General features: G+C 39.6%; 1 protein-coding gene across 13 annotated transcripts in view; it reads right to left on the bottom strand.

Annotated features, from left to right (window-relative positions):
• CIT (citron rho-interacting serine/threonine kinase) overlaps positions 1-18,773 on the bottom strand; it is a 69,465-nt gene that overhangs the window by 41,727 nt on the left and 8,965 nt on the right. For all 13 annotated transcript variants that reach the window (XM_085592655.1, XM_085592659.1, XM_085592660.1 and 10 more), the window contains 4 exons: positions 12,351-12,531; positions 5,266-5,371; positions 4,250-4,393; positions 2,815-2,934 (listed from right to left, as the gene is read on the bottom strand). In XM_085592655.1, coding sequence (XP_085448781.1) covers positions 2,815-2,934; positions 4,250-4,393; positions 5,266-5,371; positions 12,351-12,531 — 551 coding nt within the window. The remainder of the gene's footprint in view (positions 1-2,814; positions 2,935-4,249; positions 4,394-5,265; positions 5,372-12,350; positions 12,532-18,773) is intronic.

The following is an 18,773-nucleotide window of genomic DNA, read 5'->3' as shown; positions in this document are numbered from 1 at the left end:
TCCCATATCTTCACTGGAAGACAAGAATTTAATTATGTTTAGCATTTATTAAGTCCTACAAGTATGCATTTCATAAAATGATTCTAAAGCAAAAGCAAAAAAAAAAAAAAAAAAAAAAACAGTAAAAAGCCCTCTCCAAAATCAAAGTATTTTTTACAAAGCTGAGAACAAGTAGAAAACATGCACATCAAGAGTTAGGAACAAAGATTGTGAAGGACTGACAGTGGGGGAGTCTATCTTTCTTTCCATTTTAATATCTCACAGTATGCCTGACTACCCCCATATTCAGAAGAGTAACTGTCTCGTGACAGAATCAGGTTTGTCATCGCTCCCTCCAGACAGGCAGCTCCCTTCAGCTCGACAAGTGACTGCACAAGCACTGACCCTGATGGCAGCCCCTCATTCTCCAGCATGGAGAGCTTATGCAGATATTGAAAGAAGCCAGACCTTTAGCAGATTGCTTTACTGTCCCTTATAGGGAGCAAAGAATGGCTCTTTAGATTGTAATCCCAAAACTGGTTCTCCACTTTGTAAACCAGACAGAGACCTACTCTTTCCAGCTCATCTCCCATGGAAGGATAATCTTTTCTTGCTGGAAAAAATTTTGAGCTTTTTTTCTAATAACTAAGCATGTATTAACTCAAATATACTTTTTATACAAATACATCTGTGAACAAAAAAGGCAGAACGGTTTGAAGGAATAAATGTTCCACTCAGAAACCATAACTTATTTAGATTTCCTAAAATACTGGGTTTTTATATCAGCAAACATTTGACCAAAGAATCAAAGGTATGGCAATAATTGCCACTGTTACAATGAGCATTTGGGAAGGGAGGAAAATGGGGAGGGAGAAAAGAAGAAAGAAGAGGAGATAATTAGTAATATTTCAGGTTTTCTTGTTTCATCACATTTGCAAGACTTTCTTTGAGTAAGTCCCAAGATCAGATCAGAGGAACGGGGCACACCACTCAAAGCAACACAAAACAAACTTCTGGGATATGCATTGCTCAGAGTTCTAAAATATCAAGAGGTATTTAAGCACAGATTACTAGACAAGTTCAGGGCATGTACCTGAACCAATTCACATCAGAGAACTACACAGATATGTGTGGGTCTTTCAAAAAAAAACACAGATTCTGCTTAGTTGCAAGTTTGTCTGTTAGTACAGTTCTTCATCAAATAATGACCAGAGCACAGGTTTAGTTAAAAAAAAAAAAAACAAAACAAAAAAAACCCAAAAAAACCAACAAAAACCAAACACACACCCCAAACAAACAAAAAACCCCACAAACCCACCATGCTCTCCTATCCAAGTACCTGAGGCTAAGTTGAACCTACAGCCTCACCCTGAAAATATCAAATGCCTCATTATTGGGTTTTGAAGATTCTGATTTGCTGTTGATTTGACTTATTCTCTCTTATTAAGCCTCAGGTTTCCAATAGCAAAATTCTAAGGGACTCTTCCATCTCCCAGTTCATTCTGACTTAAAAATCATGGTCCAAGTCTCTAATGGCCAAGATCCACCTGGCTCATATGAGTCAGCACAAATCTCTCAGCATTTTTGGTTGCAAGGTTCTTGCAACATGTGTTTCAGGGAGCTCAGAAGGCCACCACAGACAGGAAAGTCTGCAGGATTCATTTGTTGAACTAAGCAGCCTCTTTATGTCATTGTGAATCTTCACAAGCCAAATTACGAGATTCAGGGACAAAACATTTGATTAAAAATTACTTGCATTATGTTTCCTCTGTTACATGTGTCTGTACTGCCTAAGAATCTGTGGAGATTTAAAATCATCAAAAATGTTCCCCATTTCAGCATTTATAGCAACTCTGCTAGCAAAGCACCAGAAGAGAGAGCAGGGAGCTTTAGATCCCTTGTATTACATAAAACAACCACCCAGAAGAATGCTGGGGAAGTCTGTGGAGGCCAGCTACATCCAGAGGGTTGGGTTTGCATTTCATTACTTTTTACATAAGAGCTACTCATGTCTGGAGAATTATTACCAAGGTTTCAGGGCTTCCTTGTCTCAGAGACTTTGAAATGAGTCAGTTAATGTTTGTAAAGTGCTTTGAAGATGAAAACCAACAGATAATTACAAAGAATTGCTTGAATGCTATAGCAAATTTCAGTTTCTTTTTCTCAATGCAGTATGTTGCTGTTAATTCATAAAACTGAATGGGTTCTCCCTTGCAATGACCACATTTGTCACAATGTTTTCATTTAATTTTGGCCTTTTTTTCTTAGGAGCAACTATGTAAATTAATGAATTTTCAACATTCTTTCGGTGGAAAAGAAAATATCCATTTCTACTTCACAAAAAAATCAAATCAGGAAAAGAACAGTAAGGCAACACATTCTATTTTGAAATGCTATTAGGCATTTTAAATGGTAAGATAAAGAAGAAAAATTAAAAAAAAAACAACACAAAATTCAGGTTAGCTCATTTCTCTCCCAGGTGAAGACTTATTAACTTGTGACATTTTCATACCTTAACCATTTAAAATGGACAGGCCATTTCTAGTGCAGCATGTTATCAAAGCATTGGAACTTTCTCCTAAATTGATTGTATAGACAAAGTACTTTCAGGACTAGGAAAAGAAAAAGGTGAAGTTTGGAGTTGGTGCTTACTTGCAAAATATACAAGTGGAATTTTGTTGCTCCCTGTATTGTTCAGGAACCCCTGTGAAATCACACAGCTTGGGAGTTATCACAGCCTATCAACACCGAGCGTAATCCTGGCACCAGAGCTAGAATGTGCCAAGAATGCCTATTTGTGGGCAGCCACTCTGCTCCCCAAAGAAGCAGGAATACCTGTTCTTTGATCTCTTGCAGTTTTCGGCTTTGCTCTCTGATATCATGAAGTAGCTGTAGTGCCTTATCATCTTCCTGAGACACCTCCATCCGTGCCTGCTCCAGGCTGCGCTTTAAGCTCTGCAGAAAGCAAAATGTTCAATACATAGGCTTTGGTTTCTCAAATGGTTGTATAATGAAGATCTTTAGTTACACAAATGCCTCCTTGACTGCAGTGAGGCATCAGAAAAATGGAGGCACCAATGATGGAACCCTAATGAAATTCATGTCCAGTGCTACTCCTATCTGAACAGAAGCAGCCCATTTTACAAATACTGTTTACTCAACTTAAATCTTAGTTCAAATCTCCACCTCTTCACATCAGGTTTAGAGACAAAAACCAAACACAGATCACAAAAGGCATCCATTATTGACAGCATTTATCTATATTTTATCCAGCACTATTAGATACAATCCTTCAACTTCATTTTACTTACATTTTTCTTGTTGCTGTTAAGTGAGTCAAATGCTTTAATCATTGTTAAATTTCTGTAAGGAACAGAAGAGCTGAGTCTGTATCGCACCACATGCCTTACCTCCAAATTTGGAGTCACCAGTGGAGTGATGCTCCTATTAACTGAGTGTTATTCATCAACAGGAAGATACAAACTGAATTTTCTTTCTTTGCCTAGTAGCATTCAGTATAAGAAAATCACTTGGCCCCATTTTAAGATGTCCTTCCCAAAAAACCAAGACATCAGAAATGGTTTTCAATTCTCTGGAACAGAATATTAGCTGCATTTTTATTCTTGGTACAAGAGAGGAAACATAATTGTGTATCTAACTGAAAATACAGTCTATCAACTAGAATGAAAATATCCTCTCTGGAATCTTGCCAATGACAATTGGGCAGACATTCCAGCTCTCATGAAAAATGATCTTTGAAGACATGGCTTTACAGCCTCATTTTTATATTCTACCTGAAAAATAGCACCTGTCCTAGATCTTCCCTGACACTGTGTTGGGGAACAGGACGGGTCTGAACTCAGGACACCACAGATGGAGGCAACACCACTGCTTCCTAATCCAATTTGTTCTTGAAGATTTATGTCTAGGCACCGATTAGGCCCCATCCTCTTCCAGCTAAGAAACCTTCAAGAAGCACAACCCAGGCATGTTCTAGCACAGCCAGTAAGACAAACATCACAAAGAGTTTCAGCAAGACTAGGACAGTAGTCATTCCTGCATGATCTAAGCACATGACCATGAAACAACATCTGAGTAAAACTACCAATCAAGCTTGTGCAAACACTTCAGGGCTCCATGTTCAACAGATATCCTCTCACACAGTATTTTCTCTCCATCAAGTACCCCACTGAAAGCATGATGGAAGAGAAAGACAAAGACCACCAGATTTCAGGCCTTCAGAGCTGAAAGGACTGGTGTAAGGGCTCACACTGCATTCTGTGATATAGGTGGCCAGGTCCTGCTCCAGGAGGGATCGCTGGGTCTCAGAGGCTTTCAGTTCCACCTCCTTTTGGCTAAGTACAGCCTCCACCTCTGACACTCTCCGATGCAACCGCGTCATTTCCTGCTCCATCTGCAATAAATATCAAGAGGTTATAAAGGGGGGCTTCAAAAGCTTTGTTTACTGAAACTTTCAGAGCTCTCTTTGTAAGGAATTTGTCTCCAAGAGACTTCTAGCTATGTTTCTCCAAATGGTGTTTAAATTCCGATACCATTGTCTCTGCTCCAGGAATGCACAGTTCTTCTTAAGGACAAAGTAGTAAGTCTAAGTCACCCCATTCATTCAAGCTGCTTGTTCATATTCAGTCATTCTTCGAACCCCAGTTAGCAAAGAAGACACAATCATTTTTCACCTGACTTGCAGAGATGGGTCACTTTAACCTTATCCCAAATCCATGCTGGACCAGAAGATGGTTTCCCCCCATCTCCTTGTCAGGAGCAAATGGTCAAATCCAGAACCGAGCAGGGAGACAAGTAATGGAACTCTCATAAAAGTCTCAAAACAAGCAGTAAGCGTTAAAAGACTCCACCAGGTTCCCTTTATTGGAGCACAGCAACTGTTACAAGACGTTCACCAAAAGCAGTGACGTAACAACAGTTATATAAGCAGGAGCTGATGAGTGAGGAAGAGCCCTCAGAACAGTACTGCTGTAATGTGTGTCTGATGAAGAGGCAGGGCCTGCAGGAAGAAGCAGTCGTCTGTGGCACGCTGAGAAAAGCACTGTTTAAAATCCAGAGCCGCTTCTTGTTAAGTTAAAAGTATCTACAGCAACAGCATGGCCTAAATTCATCTCCCTTTGTACTGGACAGGAAGCCACCTCTCTGAAGGAAAAGCACTTTGCCCACCACGAGTCTGGATGATCAGCAGCATCTGACAGATCCCTGGACATACAGTGGTTGCAGATTCCTGGAGCAATGGGTGTGGCCAATCGCATAAATAAATACCTTGTGACACTTGTCCTGGGCGTCTTGGAGCTCTTTGCTCTTGAGAAGAAGAGTCTTTTCCATGGAGCTGACCTTGGCTGGGGAATCCACACTTGAAAAAACAGATCTAAAAGAGCAAAGCCAAACAGCACATGAATATGGGCAAAAGGTACACAAATCTGATTTATGCAGCCTCTGTAAAGTCATTGGGCACATACTTATTCCAGGATAAAAGAAATGTGATTGTGCAGCAATCACAACCTAACAGCCATCATTGCAGATCAAACGTACCATAAAAGCTAATGACAGTACATCATTATTAAATAATCCATGTGTACTTCTAGTTACAATATTAATATTTTCCATCAGTCGCTATGTCAGAGTGCAAAACAATAAATCACAGCATCAGTTTTGCATGATTTGTAGGGATTTATAGGTGCAACAAAATCAGAGCATAAAGTCAATGTAAACATTTGGAAAGATAACAAATTTTCAGAGAGATGTTTTGTATTTGGTACTTTATTTTTAAACAGGTTTTTAAATTATCATCAAAGTATAAAAGCCCTACAAACTTCAACATGTCATAATCTGCACTACAGGAAGAAGAATTTAATATCCTTAGTTACATTCTGTGAATCAAAATTGAAACTTCCCTAACCCAATTCATATGATCCCTACAAACCCAATCAATATCAATATGATTAGTCACACTGCAGAACTTCAGAGTTCCACTTACAAGTAATTTTTTTTCCTGAGACACAACTGTACTGTTCAAACCAATTTGACTCCAGAAGCCAGGGGAAAATATTTACTTGTTCTTAAGCTTTCTGTCTAATTGACTCAGCATTTAAGAAGTTTACCATTCCTGTTAGTTTAAATTTATTTTAGAAAAGGATAGGAAGCCATCTGATGCTTAGGAGCATATTTTTAGTGCTTTGCAAAGTCTTAAATATGCAACCTGCAACCAAAAAATTAAGTACACATATCAAAACACAATTTTAAAAATCACATTCTCCCTCGCATAAAATGATTCAGACTAGAGACTCGAGCAGTTAATGATGGAAGCAGTGTTAACTGATAGATGAAAAAGCAGCAGTACAATGAAGGTGCTAATAAAAGATCACACAGGCTGCCCACACGTTGCTTTCTGCTTCTCCTGGCCACAGTTTGGTGTGCAGCCAGTTATCCCCACGGAGAGAAAGGAGCTTTGAGCAGCTCTCTGCATAGAGCCAGACACCCACACACAGCAGCACAGGCTCCTCTCAACACCAAGGAAAGTTTCATTCCATCACCACCATTTTCTGAGAAAAATCTACTGCTTAATCCAACTGGATGTGCAGCAGAGGCACAGACAGATATGCATGGATTTTTACAAAAAAACAGCAACATTTCTGCATCAGATTTTCAGCACCACCACCTTGAGCAGTGATTAGGAAAGACTGTTTTAATATCAGCAAACAAACACAGCAAAATCCACCAATGCTGCCTTGAAAGGTCAGATATTAATATATCTCTTCAGAAACCTGATATGGAAAAACTTGGAAGAAAGAATCCTGCATGTCAATGGTAGAGATATGATCAGGACTTACTAAAAAAAACTGTTTCAAATTAATGCTTTGATACAGCATTCCTTTAGCCCTGGTCCAATAAATCTAATCCATCAAATTACCATATTTAAAAATCAATTTATAAAGCATGTCTATACTCCTACAGAGAAAAAGCAACCATCTGAGAAAGATGCATATTAAATCCCATAACAGCTGGGTGTACAAACAAGGCTAAAAATGAATAGTTGAGAAAAGCAGTCTAAAAATACAAATTAAAGCTCACATTAACTAAAAAAGACACTAAAGAATCTGCTTTCAAATGTTAATCAAATATATGTAAATAGCTGCAAATATGTACTGAGACAAATCTGAAAATCTTCTTTTAATAAAAATTTAGATTTACAGGTCTAAACTGCATTGGCTAAAACTATCTTTTTCTTAAAATTATAGTTTCAACTTTAACCGTCACTTTTTTACTTCCATTCTTTTCAGGTCTGAGGCATTACCTAAGAAAACCCTAGCCAGCTCTCACAAAGCTGGTTTTATTTGTGTCTTCTATTCCATCTCCCCAAAGGAGCTAATTTTATTTATCATTTTTGCTTGTTGATTTTATTTGCTATTAAAAGAATCAGAGCCTAATATTACAGGCACCATTTTGCATTTCAAAAATTTCTCATGGTGAGCCAGATGAAAACATCCCCAGGCACTGCAAGGCAGGAAGGAAAATTAGGGATTCGGGGAAGGAAAGGAAGAGCTCTGCGAAAGGTAGGAAGTCCAGCAAGGTGGGATGGGATGGGACAGGGCACAGGGACTGCCCAAGCTTGAATTTCATGAGGTGACTGCAGAGGGAGCTGCTCCTCAGGGCTTGTGCTGGCTTTGTAAGAGGAGAGAAGGCTGCAAACACAACTACAATATTTCTTCCCCATCCCTTGTTCAAAGTGAGAAAGAAATTCCTTAAAAATATATGTGCTGGTGGCACGATGATTTTCCTGTCATGGAAACAGCACATCTTATCCCCAAGGGAAGCTGATCTCAGTTAGCACTGGACACACAGATTTTAGGAGAAATGCTCTCCCAGTAATTCTTTCCTGTGTACAAATTGTATTAGAACAACTTCCTGAATATCCATACAACCTTCAAAGTATCAGAAAGGGGCAGACAGAGGAAATCAAGAGAAATGGAATACTGGTTAATCTAATAAGCCTTGTCATGGCGATAGAAGCTCTCAACAGAGCATGACAAGGTGGAAAATACCCACATTTCTGGGGCACTTATATTCTTCCTCAGTCAGCATCATTGCAGAAATTAAATACATACAATCCAACATCAAAAGCCATGATGCAAAGCTATCATTCAGGCTGGGACCATCTCAGAGTATTTCATTTGATTAACTGCTACATCTGGATCAATTCTCTTAGCACAACAGAGCAGTTTCTGCTGTTTCCTCTCAAGTGTGAAAAAAATGATTAACAAAAGGTAACCAGCTCCATCAACAAAAAAATTGCAATAAAATATTAAAAAAAAAAAACAAATCCAACTCTAGAGTACCAAGCTCTCATAGCACTGGCTGTGCCAATTTACTTTTCAGAGCAGCAACGCCCGCATGATTAAAAGCCAAGTTAACTTAGAGCTGACTAGTGATTTCACAGCTAGATCAGCAGCAGCCTCAACCAGCAGAATGAGCAGAAATGGTGCTGCTTGTGTAAAAGCTCCTCCAGCCCTCAGTGGTTGAGATGAAGAAGAAAAAAGCATTGGCATGGGAAAAGCTCCAAGCTGATTCTTGGTATCCAACTTGTACCTCGTGCATCCCATCACATCTTGTAACTTCCTGTGTCCTTTTCTGCCACTGTCCTAAACCCCCAACTCACCTGTGCTGCTTCCTTCTCACAATGATTGGCACCATCTGTCCTAATCCTGGCCCCCACACAACATGCTGATAATCTCATCCCCCATTCCTCATGCTCTATTCTTTTTAGCATTATACTCATCTGTACCTTCCACCCCCTCGTAAATGCTTGCTCAGGCCTAAAAAAAACCAACCAAAAACAAACAGTGATACCATCAATCTGTGAATAGAGCTTGCTGAAGCAAAGCATATTTTTGGTATGCTCATCCTGTACTTCCTCTTTCATCTATCTTTGGTGAAAGAGCTTACCAGAACCCAACAAACTGTTGGAAGAAATCAGTAGAAATCCTTCTTTTTGGAGGAATGGCCCATTTTAACTCAGTATTTTATAATGACAGTCACGAATCCATACCAAATTTTTAAATTAAAAAAACCTCAACCCCAGTAACCCAAAGCAAACCAGAAAACAAAACCCCAGAAATCTTGAAAAAACACCATTTCTTAGGACCTTAGACAGAGAACATAGGCAGGCAAAACTTCGCATAATAAACTATTTTTTAATTAGGCACTTAATTTTTATTAGGTATTTTGATATATTTTATTTGGTATTTATTTTTTATTAGGCACTAATTTTATTAGGTATTTATTTTTATTGGGCAGTTTGGTATATTTGGTTAGCCCTGGATTTAGAACATATTTATCTTATGCTTCTGCTAGTCACCTGCAAAAGACAAGAACAATTTTCTTCCACCACTTGATGCATATTTTTGGCAGCTAAGGGTTTCTGTCACTTGTTCTAAGCACTGGAGATCAGCCATGGTTAGGGACAGGAAGCAAGGTGGGGCTGGCTTTTAATGGAATTAAACTCTTGGTTGCCTCTTTTCTTGTCACAGTCACACGCTTGCAGCCAAGCCAGCAGCCAGATTTGCAGTCAGACAGGCTTTTCTCCCCCACATCCAGAATTCAGAGGCCATGCTGAGAGGAGGAGTTAGCTGGTCCTTCTCTGCAGCCTCAGACCAGCCCTCCTAAGAGCAGATTGACTTAAACACTTTGCTAGTACAGGAACCCACAACTTAAGCAATGCCCTTGATTTCTCCTGATTGCTTCCTATGACACATTAGTGCCGTGCCTTTTGCATTTTTGTTAAATCTCACGTTTGTTAGAGGGACACAAATTCTTCTCAAATCTCATGGTATGGACCAGCAGACAGAGCAGTGTAATTCAATGGACCCTTCTAAACTACACACCAACCATGTAATTTCTGGCAACAGGTCTAAGTGACTCAGGCAAACCCTTCTAGCCCGAAGTCATTGGGAGAGTGGAAAAGAGAACTTCTATTATCCTTCTTCTGTCCTTCTCTTTTAGCTGCCTTTTCTCTGAAGTATTTGAAATACTCAGCTCAGCCATAGCTTCTTACTGTCCAGTGCAAAGGGCAAGAGCATAACCCTCACCTTCAGAGTCTGACAGCCCCAGATGAAAAGTGCTGAAAGTTTCAAGGACCTTGCCACTGGCACTCTGCAGTTGTCTGGCTTTACTGTAAGCAGCACTAGAGGGTTCGTGCTGCAGACAGGAAAATAGATCTGCATCACTTAGCAACCGTAAGGATAGACTTTCACAGGAAAAGATTTCTTTTTTAAATTCTGGACTAATAAACTTCATGACATAGGACCTTCCAGGGAAGGCATCCCAAGATTCACAACAGATTAGCCCCCTTCACACTTTACTGTTCTTCATCTAAGAATTTGATTTTCAAGGCAGTGGGGACAGAAACAGTTTCTATTTTCTCAAGTAAAACACACACAAGACAATGTTTTTTAAGTAAGAAGTTACCTTTATGACCCATTTGCAGTGGGATTGAGAATAAACTAATCACTGTATTATTTAAATACAGGTATTTTAAAGTGTCCATAAAAGCTTTGCCATACTTAAAGCACCTTCCTAGAACAAAATGCAAGTATTTACTGCTAAAAATATGTGCATTTATCGAGATCTACTCAAGAAAAAGAAAACATTAAGATCTACTCGTAGATCTTTCTGTTCCAGTTTAAGAAAAAACAGGCCACACCAAACAGAAATTTTATTTCAGTCAAAATTTCTGCAGAAGACATTAATCTTTATATTCATTTGTTATACCTCTTCTCACCTATTCCCAAAATTCAAATGTAACTTCCATATGCATTTTTGGTACCAGCTCCACAGAGAAAGCATCTCAGTCCATCTGCCACAGCGCTCTCATCCTCCAGCACAGTTACACCACTGTTCTGAGACTTTACCCCACGCTCCTCCTCGGTTCTAGTCCTGGGCCCAATTACATGCATGTTTTTACCACACATATATGGTCACTGTTGAGGCTTTTCTGGTTGTTACCTGAATGGTCACATAGACCTGATACACAGATTGCAGCTCTCCAGGCAGACAAGATAACAGCCTAAGTTATTTCACTCCTAAATTAAGACAGATTTTAATTCTGTGTATCTAGAGATCTAACATTCCATCCTGCTGACAATATTAGATCACTTCACCAAAAGAACACTTTCTGTGGTTTTATATCCTCTCCCTTCCTTCCTCTTTTGCCATAAAAGCAACTCTGCTGAGGAGGGGAAGGCAAATATTCCCTTTTTATTTCTGGTATAACCATCATATAACCTTGATTCACGGTGTGAGCAAGATCAAAGATGTCAACAGTATCACCAAATTTGGTGACAAGCTTACTGCAGAGCAACTATCACCAATATGACATAAAATGAAACTCAATTAAGACAGATTGACAGTGAAGTCCCTGAAGGGAGCAAAACAGCAGCAGGGAATGAGGGTTGACATGAAAACACAGTGCATTGAGTCACTAACCCAGCCAAAGCCACTGCATTCCTGAGAGGCCTCCTGCTCCTGAGCTAAGGACTTCCCAACTTAACACACTGCACTAATACTTTTCCAATAGCTCTGTCATCAGAAACCAACCACCCACCACATCAAATGGTTTATATCACACTACTTAGAATCTTCTTTTTCTCTGACTCCATTCTCTTGGAAATCATGTTTTCTTTCCATTGAAAACCATTTCTCGAGGTCTTTACATCCCTCCACACACATGGCCACTGCATATTTGATCTGAATCTCCAGTCTCTGAACACATACCCCAGCAATGTCCAGTCCTCCTATTTAACTTGACCCAGCAGCACAGAGCCAGCTGCCATGCAGCTCCTTCCCTTGCTCACTGACCCATCACTGCACATTCCCAGGTTAGTGGAGCTCCTTTTCTATGGATCACTGATTCAGCCTTACACATTCCCAGCACTTGATGCCCACTCTCTGACCCAATAAAATAACACCATCCCCTTTTTTCATCTCTGAGCTCCTCAGTATTCTCCTCCTTGCAGGGATCTGCAGTACCAGAAATGCAATCACCTACTGCTCCCTGCTAAACAGCAACAACTAATCCAAACTATTTGAACTACAATTTTAATAATAACTGGTTTAGAATTAATCTCTCCATCCCATTTCCTCTCCCCCTCATCCCAGAAATAATTAGAGAACAGTAGGACATGCACAAGACACACCAGCAACAGATAAAGCCCGAATCTGGCAGCTTCCCTAACAGCAGAGTACAGGTCAGTTAAAACAGCTTCCCCTCACACACACACACCATCCTCTCTGCAATAAACCTACCCATTTCTTCAGCAGTCCTATCCACCTGAGCAATAATTTCAACTTACTCTGATCTGAGTATCCCCAAAGCCTTGATGAATGAAAACCCCACAAACGGCAAATCTTCCCCTGAGAATCCTGCTGGGTTCAACTGGCGCGTAGAGGATAAAACCCGCGAATTCTTCTCTGGTTCATCAAAATTTGAGGTGTCATCATCAGACTTGAGAGTAGGAACGAAGGGGGGAGGAGCTGGTGGGAAAAAAGCAAGAAGAAAAGACAAAATTCAGCTACAGTTCACTCTGCAACAGTCCCACTCATTCAGTGCTTGCAATGGCACTGCAGCTCCTGCTTTTAATCTTGCTAACACAAGCAGACCGAGCTGCTGCTCTCAAAGCGTATTACAGCAACAAGATATTAACCCCTGAGCTGCCAACATGGCTACCACTCTGCAGGCACAGCATCTCCCACACTGATCAAACTGGGGTTTAGCTTAGGCATTAGAGATTCTGAGGTTTGGGGTTTTTTCAGGTTAAGATGTTGGGTTTTTAACACATAAATAATAAAATCAATGCACCAGGCTAGGAAAATCATTACTGTAATATAGCCAGAAGCCTGTCAATTCTGATTCAGCTTGAAAAGGAAAATGTCTCCAACCTGTCCAATTAGTGACACTACCTGAGAAAGAAGCCTGAGCCGATGCTAGTCAGCTAAGGGATACATCTTAGCCTTTAACACTAACAACAATCTTCCCAGCATGGGTTTCTAATCAACAGCAAACTGGTCTTTCTCCTGGAAGGTTCTAATAAACTATAGCTACTAAAAGCTCACTGGTCTTTAGGAAAAGAAGATTGATTTTATTTCTCTAAAAGAGCTTGCTTAAGATCTGGAACTCTTGCCGGGACACCACTGCAGTCTGGCTCTGATACAATCAGCTCTGAAGAGAGGTATAAATAGCAGGAATTACAATGTATTTCTTACTATAATTTCTAAATTGGTACCACTTAACTTGCTAAGCAGTTGTTTAATTCCAGATGATTTTCTCGTGCTTGCTTCAGTTTAATTAACCTAAGGAACAAAAGGACAAGTTCTTGGTGCTGTGCAGCACCCGAGCTACCTGCTGGCTTGGCTACGTGTGGGAAAGGAATGAATGCAGAAGCCCTGCTGTGCAATCCCTACCTCATTAAATCACATTTCCTGACATTTATTTATTTAATTTCATCACTCGGGTCCCCACTCACTGCAACTCTGAGATCAGCAAAGGGGAGACAGCTCCTCAGCCAGCAGCTAGAACAGCCCATTGTCACCAGCTGATGGAAGTGAAGTGTGCTAAAACCGTTACCATGGATCCAGTATGGATCTCCTGTAGCTGAAGGGCTGATGAGGATTGAAGGACTGGGAACAAACACTGGAAGCCCTGCAGTGCAGGCTCCCTGCTCCCGAGTCCCTGCATGCCGGCTTCAACCTGACCTGCCTGCGGCGTGACAGACGCTGCTGCCCGCGAGTGCCAGGGGCACAGCGAGTCAGTCACGGCTGGAGGCGCTGGCTCCCTCTAGGCTGCCAAAGCCTTCCACTGCCCGCCTTTAACTCTCCATTCCCTCGCTGGAACTACCCACCAGACCAGCATTAACAGACAAAATAAAGAAAGAAAGAAAGAAGCTGTCTCTGTCAACTGCCAAACCCCAGCTACACGCGCAGGCTGTGGTAGCAGCTCCCTGAAGAGCCATCCTGACGCTGCTCCCAAGCAGGGAGGTGAGAAGAAATTCCATGAAGCAGATGCTGCTCGTGTACAGTAGTTCCAAGTACATTAGTATGAGATAAATGGGGAAAACACACAAATTAAATAGGTCCTGTAGTAAGCACTTTCAGCCTACTGGAACTTACCAGCTCCAGAACATTTAAAATTTATGTCAGTATCGCACATTTATTAATTCATTCTATTTAATTGGTTATAATAAAAATATAATATAATGCTCATATTTTTGCAACATAATTTTGAAATACAGATTGGTGATTAGGAGATGTATTTCCTTTTAAAAAATCACTTAATGTCAGGATAATGTCCAGCTAGCCTTACATACATTCTTAATGATTAAAAACAGAAAAGTAATAGAAAACAATTTGTAAGCATATCATCTTTAATGCAAATACAAGCCCAAAGTTGTAGTTAATTCACAGCAGAGGAGAATCAGTTCAGGATTAGTACTTTTAGTTTCAGGACCTTCACTGAAAGAACTCTTTCTTTCACAGAAAGGGGTTGCTGTGGGATTTTTAACACTGTTTTTGAAGGTGGATACTGTCTATGAGGTAAAGCAATAGAGAAAATAGCAAACTCTTCACTTCATCTGCAAAAGGCCAGAACGTTTTCAAAGAGGTAGCAAAAACCAACTTAGCCGCCTTTTTAAAATTGTACAAGCACCCTGTTCTGTACTCCCCAGAGCCTGGCAGATAACTTCATCTCTGAAAGAGCCATCTAAAGCTTTACTTCCCACCAGAAATTAGCAAAGAAGATCTTAAGAGTCATCCTCAAGGCTTTGCAATTAAAAAGAAAGTTGCTCCTCTTACCAACAATAAGAATTGCTACTCAAACCACATGCATGAAAGAAAATACCATTTAACTATGCATGCACATAAAAAGATGAAAAAGCACTCAGTGGGGGAACAATGGATGCACAAAGATAAAACTGAATGTGAGACAGAGCAAACCTTTGGGGCTGGTGGGAAACTAGTTTAAAGTGCACAATGTTTTACACTACAGCTTCCTCTGATGTTTAATAAAATATGAGAGCAAAGAAGAGAAATTGTAAATACTAGATTAAAAAAGTGAAAAAATCCTTTGCCCTGTATTTTGCATTCACTAAAATCCATGACTAACAGTCCAAAATCTCTTCAACTCTACATTATAACTTTGTTATAATATTTGTATCAAGAAATAGTAGCACCTAAAGAGAAAACTGGGAAGTCATTTGACAAAAACACCTCTATAAGTAGTCAACAGTGGCTGAAAATGAGAAGCAGAACTTCTGAAGAAGTTTCAGCATGTTGGAGAAAAATAAAATTACTTAGGGGTAAGAGGGAATAACTTTTAAAAACCAAAAAGCTAGATCTACTCTGTCTGATGTTGCTAATTATCTGGTGGCTTCCTCATAGATTTTTATTCCTCAGACTAGTAAGTCCTTTATCTGATGTCCAAAATACCCACAGAATAAACAGAGTAGTCTTGTAAAACCAAGCTAAAACAGACAAGCAATTTTGTCCTCAAGTGTTGGTCACACCATGGCATAATGTCTAGTTAAGTTATTATTTCTTGCTTAAAATCAGAAAGCTGTCACACAACTATAGCATTTTCAGAACAAGATGAAGACTGGTGAATGCAAATACATTGATGTGCTTATCAGTTGTTCCTTTAAAGGGAAGGATCCTTCAGCAGAGGTCAAGATAAGCCTCTGAGAAGTCAATGTGAGCACCATGCCATCACATCTGACAAGGTGACAAATTTGCACTTTTCTCAGGCTCACCCAAAGGGGAGGCAAAAGTATTACTCAAAAAGACAGTAAACCCAGTGCTTCTACTCACACAAACTGGTTGGGTACAAAAAGAACTCCTTTTGTCTCCAACACGTTACAACAAACGTACATGTTCTGTTTACCATTTAAAGTATCTTGTAGAGAACTGCATGTTTTAAAAAAGCCAATTCCTTGCCTAGATACATCCCCACTTGTGGAAGGATGTAACCCTCTTCCATCTGTTCCAAAGAATGACTTTCAGAGGAAAAGGGGGTGTTGTAGGTTGCTAAGTTTAAGAGGAAAAAAAAAAAAAGAAAAAATGAAAAAGAGAAAGGAAAAATCAAAAAGCACCACACATACTCCAGTACTTTAATCAGTTTATCATTAAGATTAGATAAAGTGTCTCTTATGGGAAAAAAGCCTTTTTTTTTAAAACTCTGCTTCAGAGTGTGTATTTATGACTGATACAAAGAACATTGCCTTAACCAGGTCTTTCCATCCTTTCAAAATATTTTCATGCAAATTCACAAAAGAGACTGCATTTCCCCTGGGACAGTGAAAGACTCAACTGAAATAGGAAACTTAAAAGCAATACAGAATGTTTCTTAAGGATAAAAATGTGTCTCTTCTTGATCTACAAGGTGATCTATAAATGCTTTCTGAGGAAAAGCATCCACACAGCCTTTTTAAATAGGTTAGGCATTCATCTTCCTCAGGCTCTAACAGACCTATTTGAGAAAGTGTTATGAAAGAAAAACAGACAATCCCAGTGATAAAACTAAAGGAATTTTTTCCTAAGACCACTTATAAAAAAGGCACTGTGCTAGTTCTAACCTATCATTACAATATTATCTTAACACCTTTAGTGTTTTGTCAAGACAATGATCCAACACATACATTTCTATTAATAAAAGTGATTTCCAACCTGCAATGCAAGTGATCTCCACTTCAAGAAACAAGTCAACACAGTATTCTGAAGACAAGAATTTAAATGAAACACCACAGTGTTTTATTGTTAACATCCTGAATGACAACGTGGTGCTTATAAGGATAAGTGTCTTGGACTTAGGAATAATGAGATTTGGGTCCTGCCTCTTTAACAGCAGAAAATAGTTTAAAAATCAGTCATTAATACTTTTTCAAGATCTTCTGTTTGCATGAGACATTAACTCTTGTCTTTCCATAATGTAGTTTCCATGTGCAAGTCCAAATATGCCATTCTATTTTCAAGACCTCTTGGACTGTAGTTACAAAGCAATTCTTAAAATGAAAGGCTCTTTATGCTGTACACATATTGCTTAGGTAAGAATGCAAGTTTTCTGACCACCTCCCAGCTAGACTTCAGCAAGCAGATTTTTTATTCCAAATTAAAAAGCTGGTGCAGTTTATGGATGTAAAATCACAAAAGACAACAAAAAAAAAAACCCAATTTATACAGAATGAAGCCTTTTTGCTGGTAACTCGAGTATTTCATTCCCCCACTCTCTACCTCTGATTTTAGATACTTTTTAGGTACTCAAATTGTTCTGTCGTAAACTTCCTAGTGAAACACCTGATAATTTAGCTGAAACACAGACAGAAATACATTTAATTCAGGTAAATAAATTCAAAAATATTTTCATAAAATTCTCCAGTAAATGAACACAAACTTTTGAAAGTTTTGGTTTGTTTTATTTTTGGGGAGGAAATGCAGTGGTATCTGGTTTTGGGTGAGGCTTTTAAAATAAGTATTAGACGTTATTAAATAGCAGAAAAGAGACAGAGAGCAACAGAGAGCAGAATCTACAAGTGTGTTTCAGAACACTCCAACAAAGGGGAAAAATCACCTGTTGGGAAAAGTTCAGAGAAACCTGAGCCTAGGTTTAATGGTTTGATTCATTTTCTGTAACTTAAGAGCTGCTTCTGCAGATACATTGCGTGGACCCAGGGAAGTTGGGAGCTTTTTTAAGAGGCAATGGTCTTTTGGAAAGGGGTTTACTAAAAAGTCAAGTATTTCACAGGTTACCATAACAACAAAGTGTAACACTGAAAAACCCCTTAATGACACATTCTTAACCAAAAACGTTGTATTAAGAATGGCTATCCTGGAGCTCTCAGCATGATAATTAAATACCTGCAAGGCAAAGGTACCAATTTTTTCCCTACATTGCTCAGCCTGAAATAGAAATTACATCACTGCCCTTATAGGCTATAGGAAAGTCTGACTCTACTGACACAGATTTTGTCTAACAACTGTGGATCAGAGTCACTTCAGTTGGCAAAGGCTTTAGGATCACCCAGTCCCAACACTCCATAACCTTCGTCTTTGACCAGATTAACTTGGGGTAGTGAGATTCTTTAATGTAAATCTAAATCCCATCACCTCTTCCATCACCCATCTTCTCAAGCTGCCATTTCTCCAGTTAAATATCTCTATCAGCAGAAGTCAAGACTAGAAAGAAGCCTTTAGCTTTTAGATAGCCTAGGGCAAACCTGACCCAGGTTTTGAACAGAATGACAGCAAGACTGCTCAGAAAAACCAGCACAGGGAGAACCACTACTGAGAGCAAAGCAATAGGTGATACATTGACTCTGCTGCTTGAAGCACGGGGACTGCTGTGTTTTGTGCCAGTTACAGTGGGGATTTATCAAGTATGAGGCATAACAACAAAATGAGGGGTCAAAACTGCATGAAACCTCACAGCAGGTAGGTGTGGATATTACAGGGAATGATGCAATCAGCTGCCCAGCTGCAGACAGAAATGGGATTTTTTAAATCCCAAATGATTATTCCAACATTATAACCACACCAGGGCGGCCTAGTGGCTTGTCCATCAGCATCACCACTGTCACACGAATTGGCAAAATGCTCCATTAACTCCTGCAGCTGTGTGAATACTACACAGGCAATTGCCAAGGAAACATCAGAACATATGCTCACATGTCTTTCTTCTCTCTATATCTGAGGTAACATGATATAAATGCAACACAAAATTCAGGAACAGAAAC

The sequence above is a fragment of the Lonchura striata genome, chromosome 15, assembly GCF_050655825.1.
Source record: "Lonchura striata isolate lonStrDom1 chromosome 15, ASM5065582v1, whole genome shotgun sequence".
Classification (NCBI taxonomy): Eukaryota; Metazoa; Chordata; class Aves; order Passeriformes; family Estrildidae; genus Lonchura; species Lonchura striata.
The sequence above is the reverse complement of the archived record's forward strand: the minus strand, read 5'-3'. Positions and strand labels throughout refer to the sequence as shown.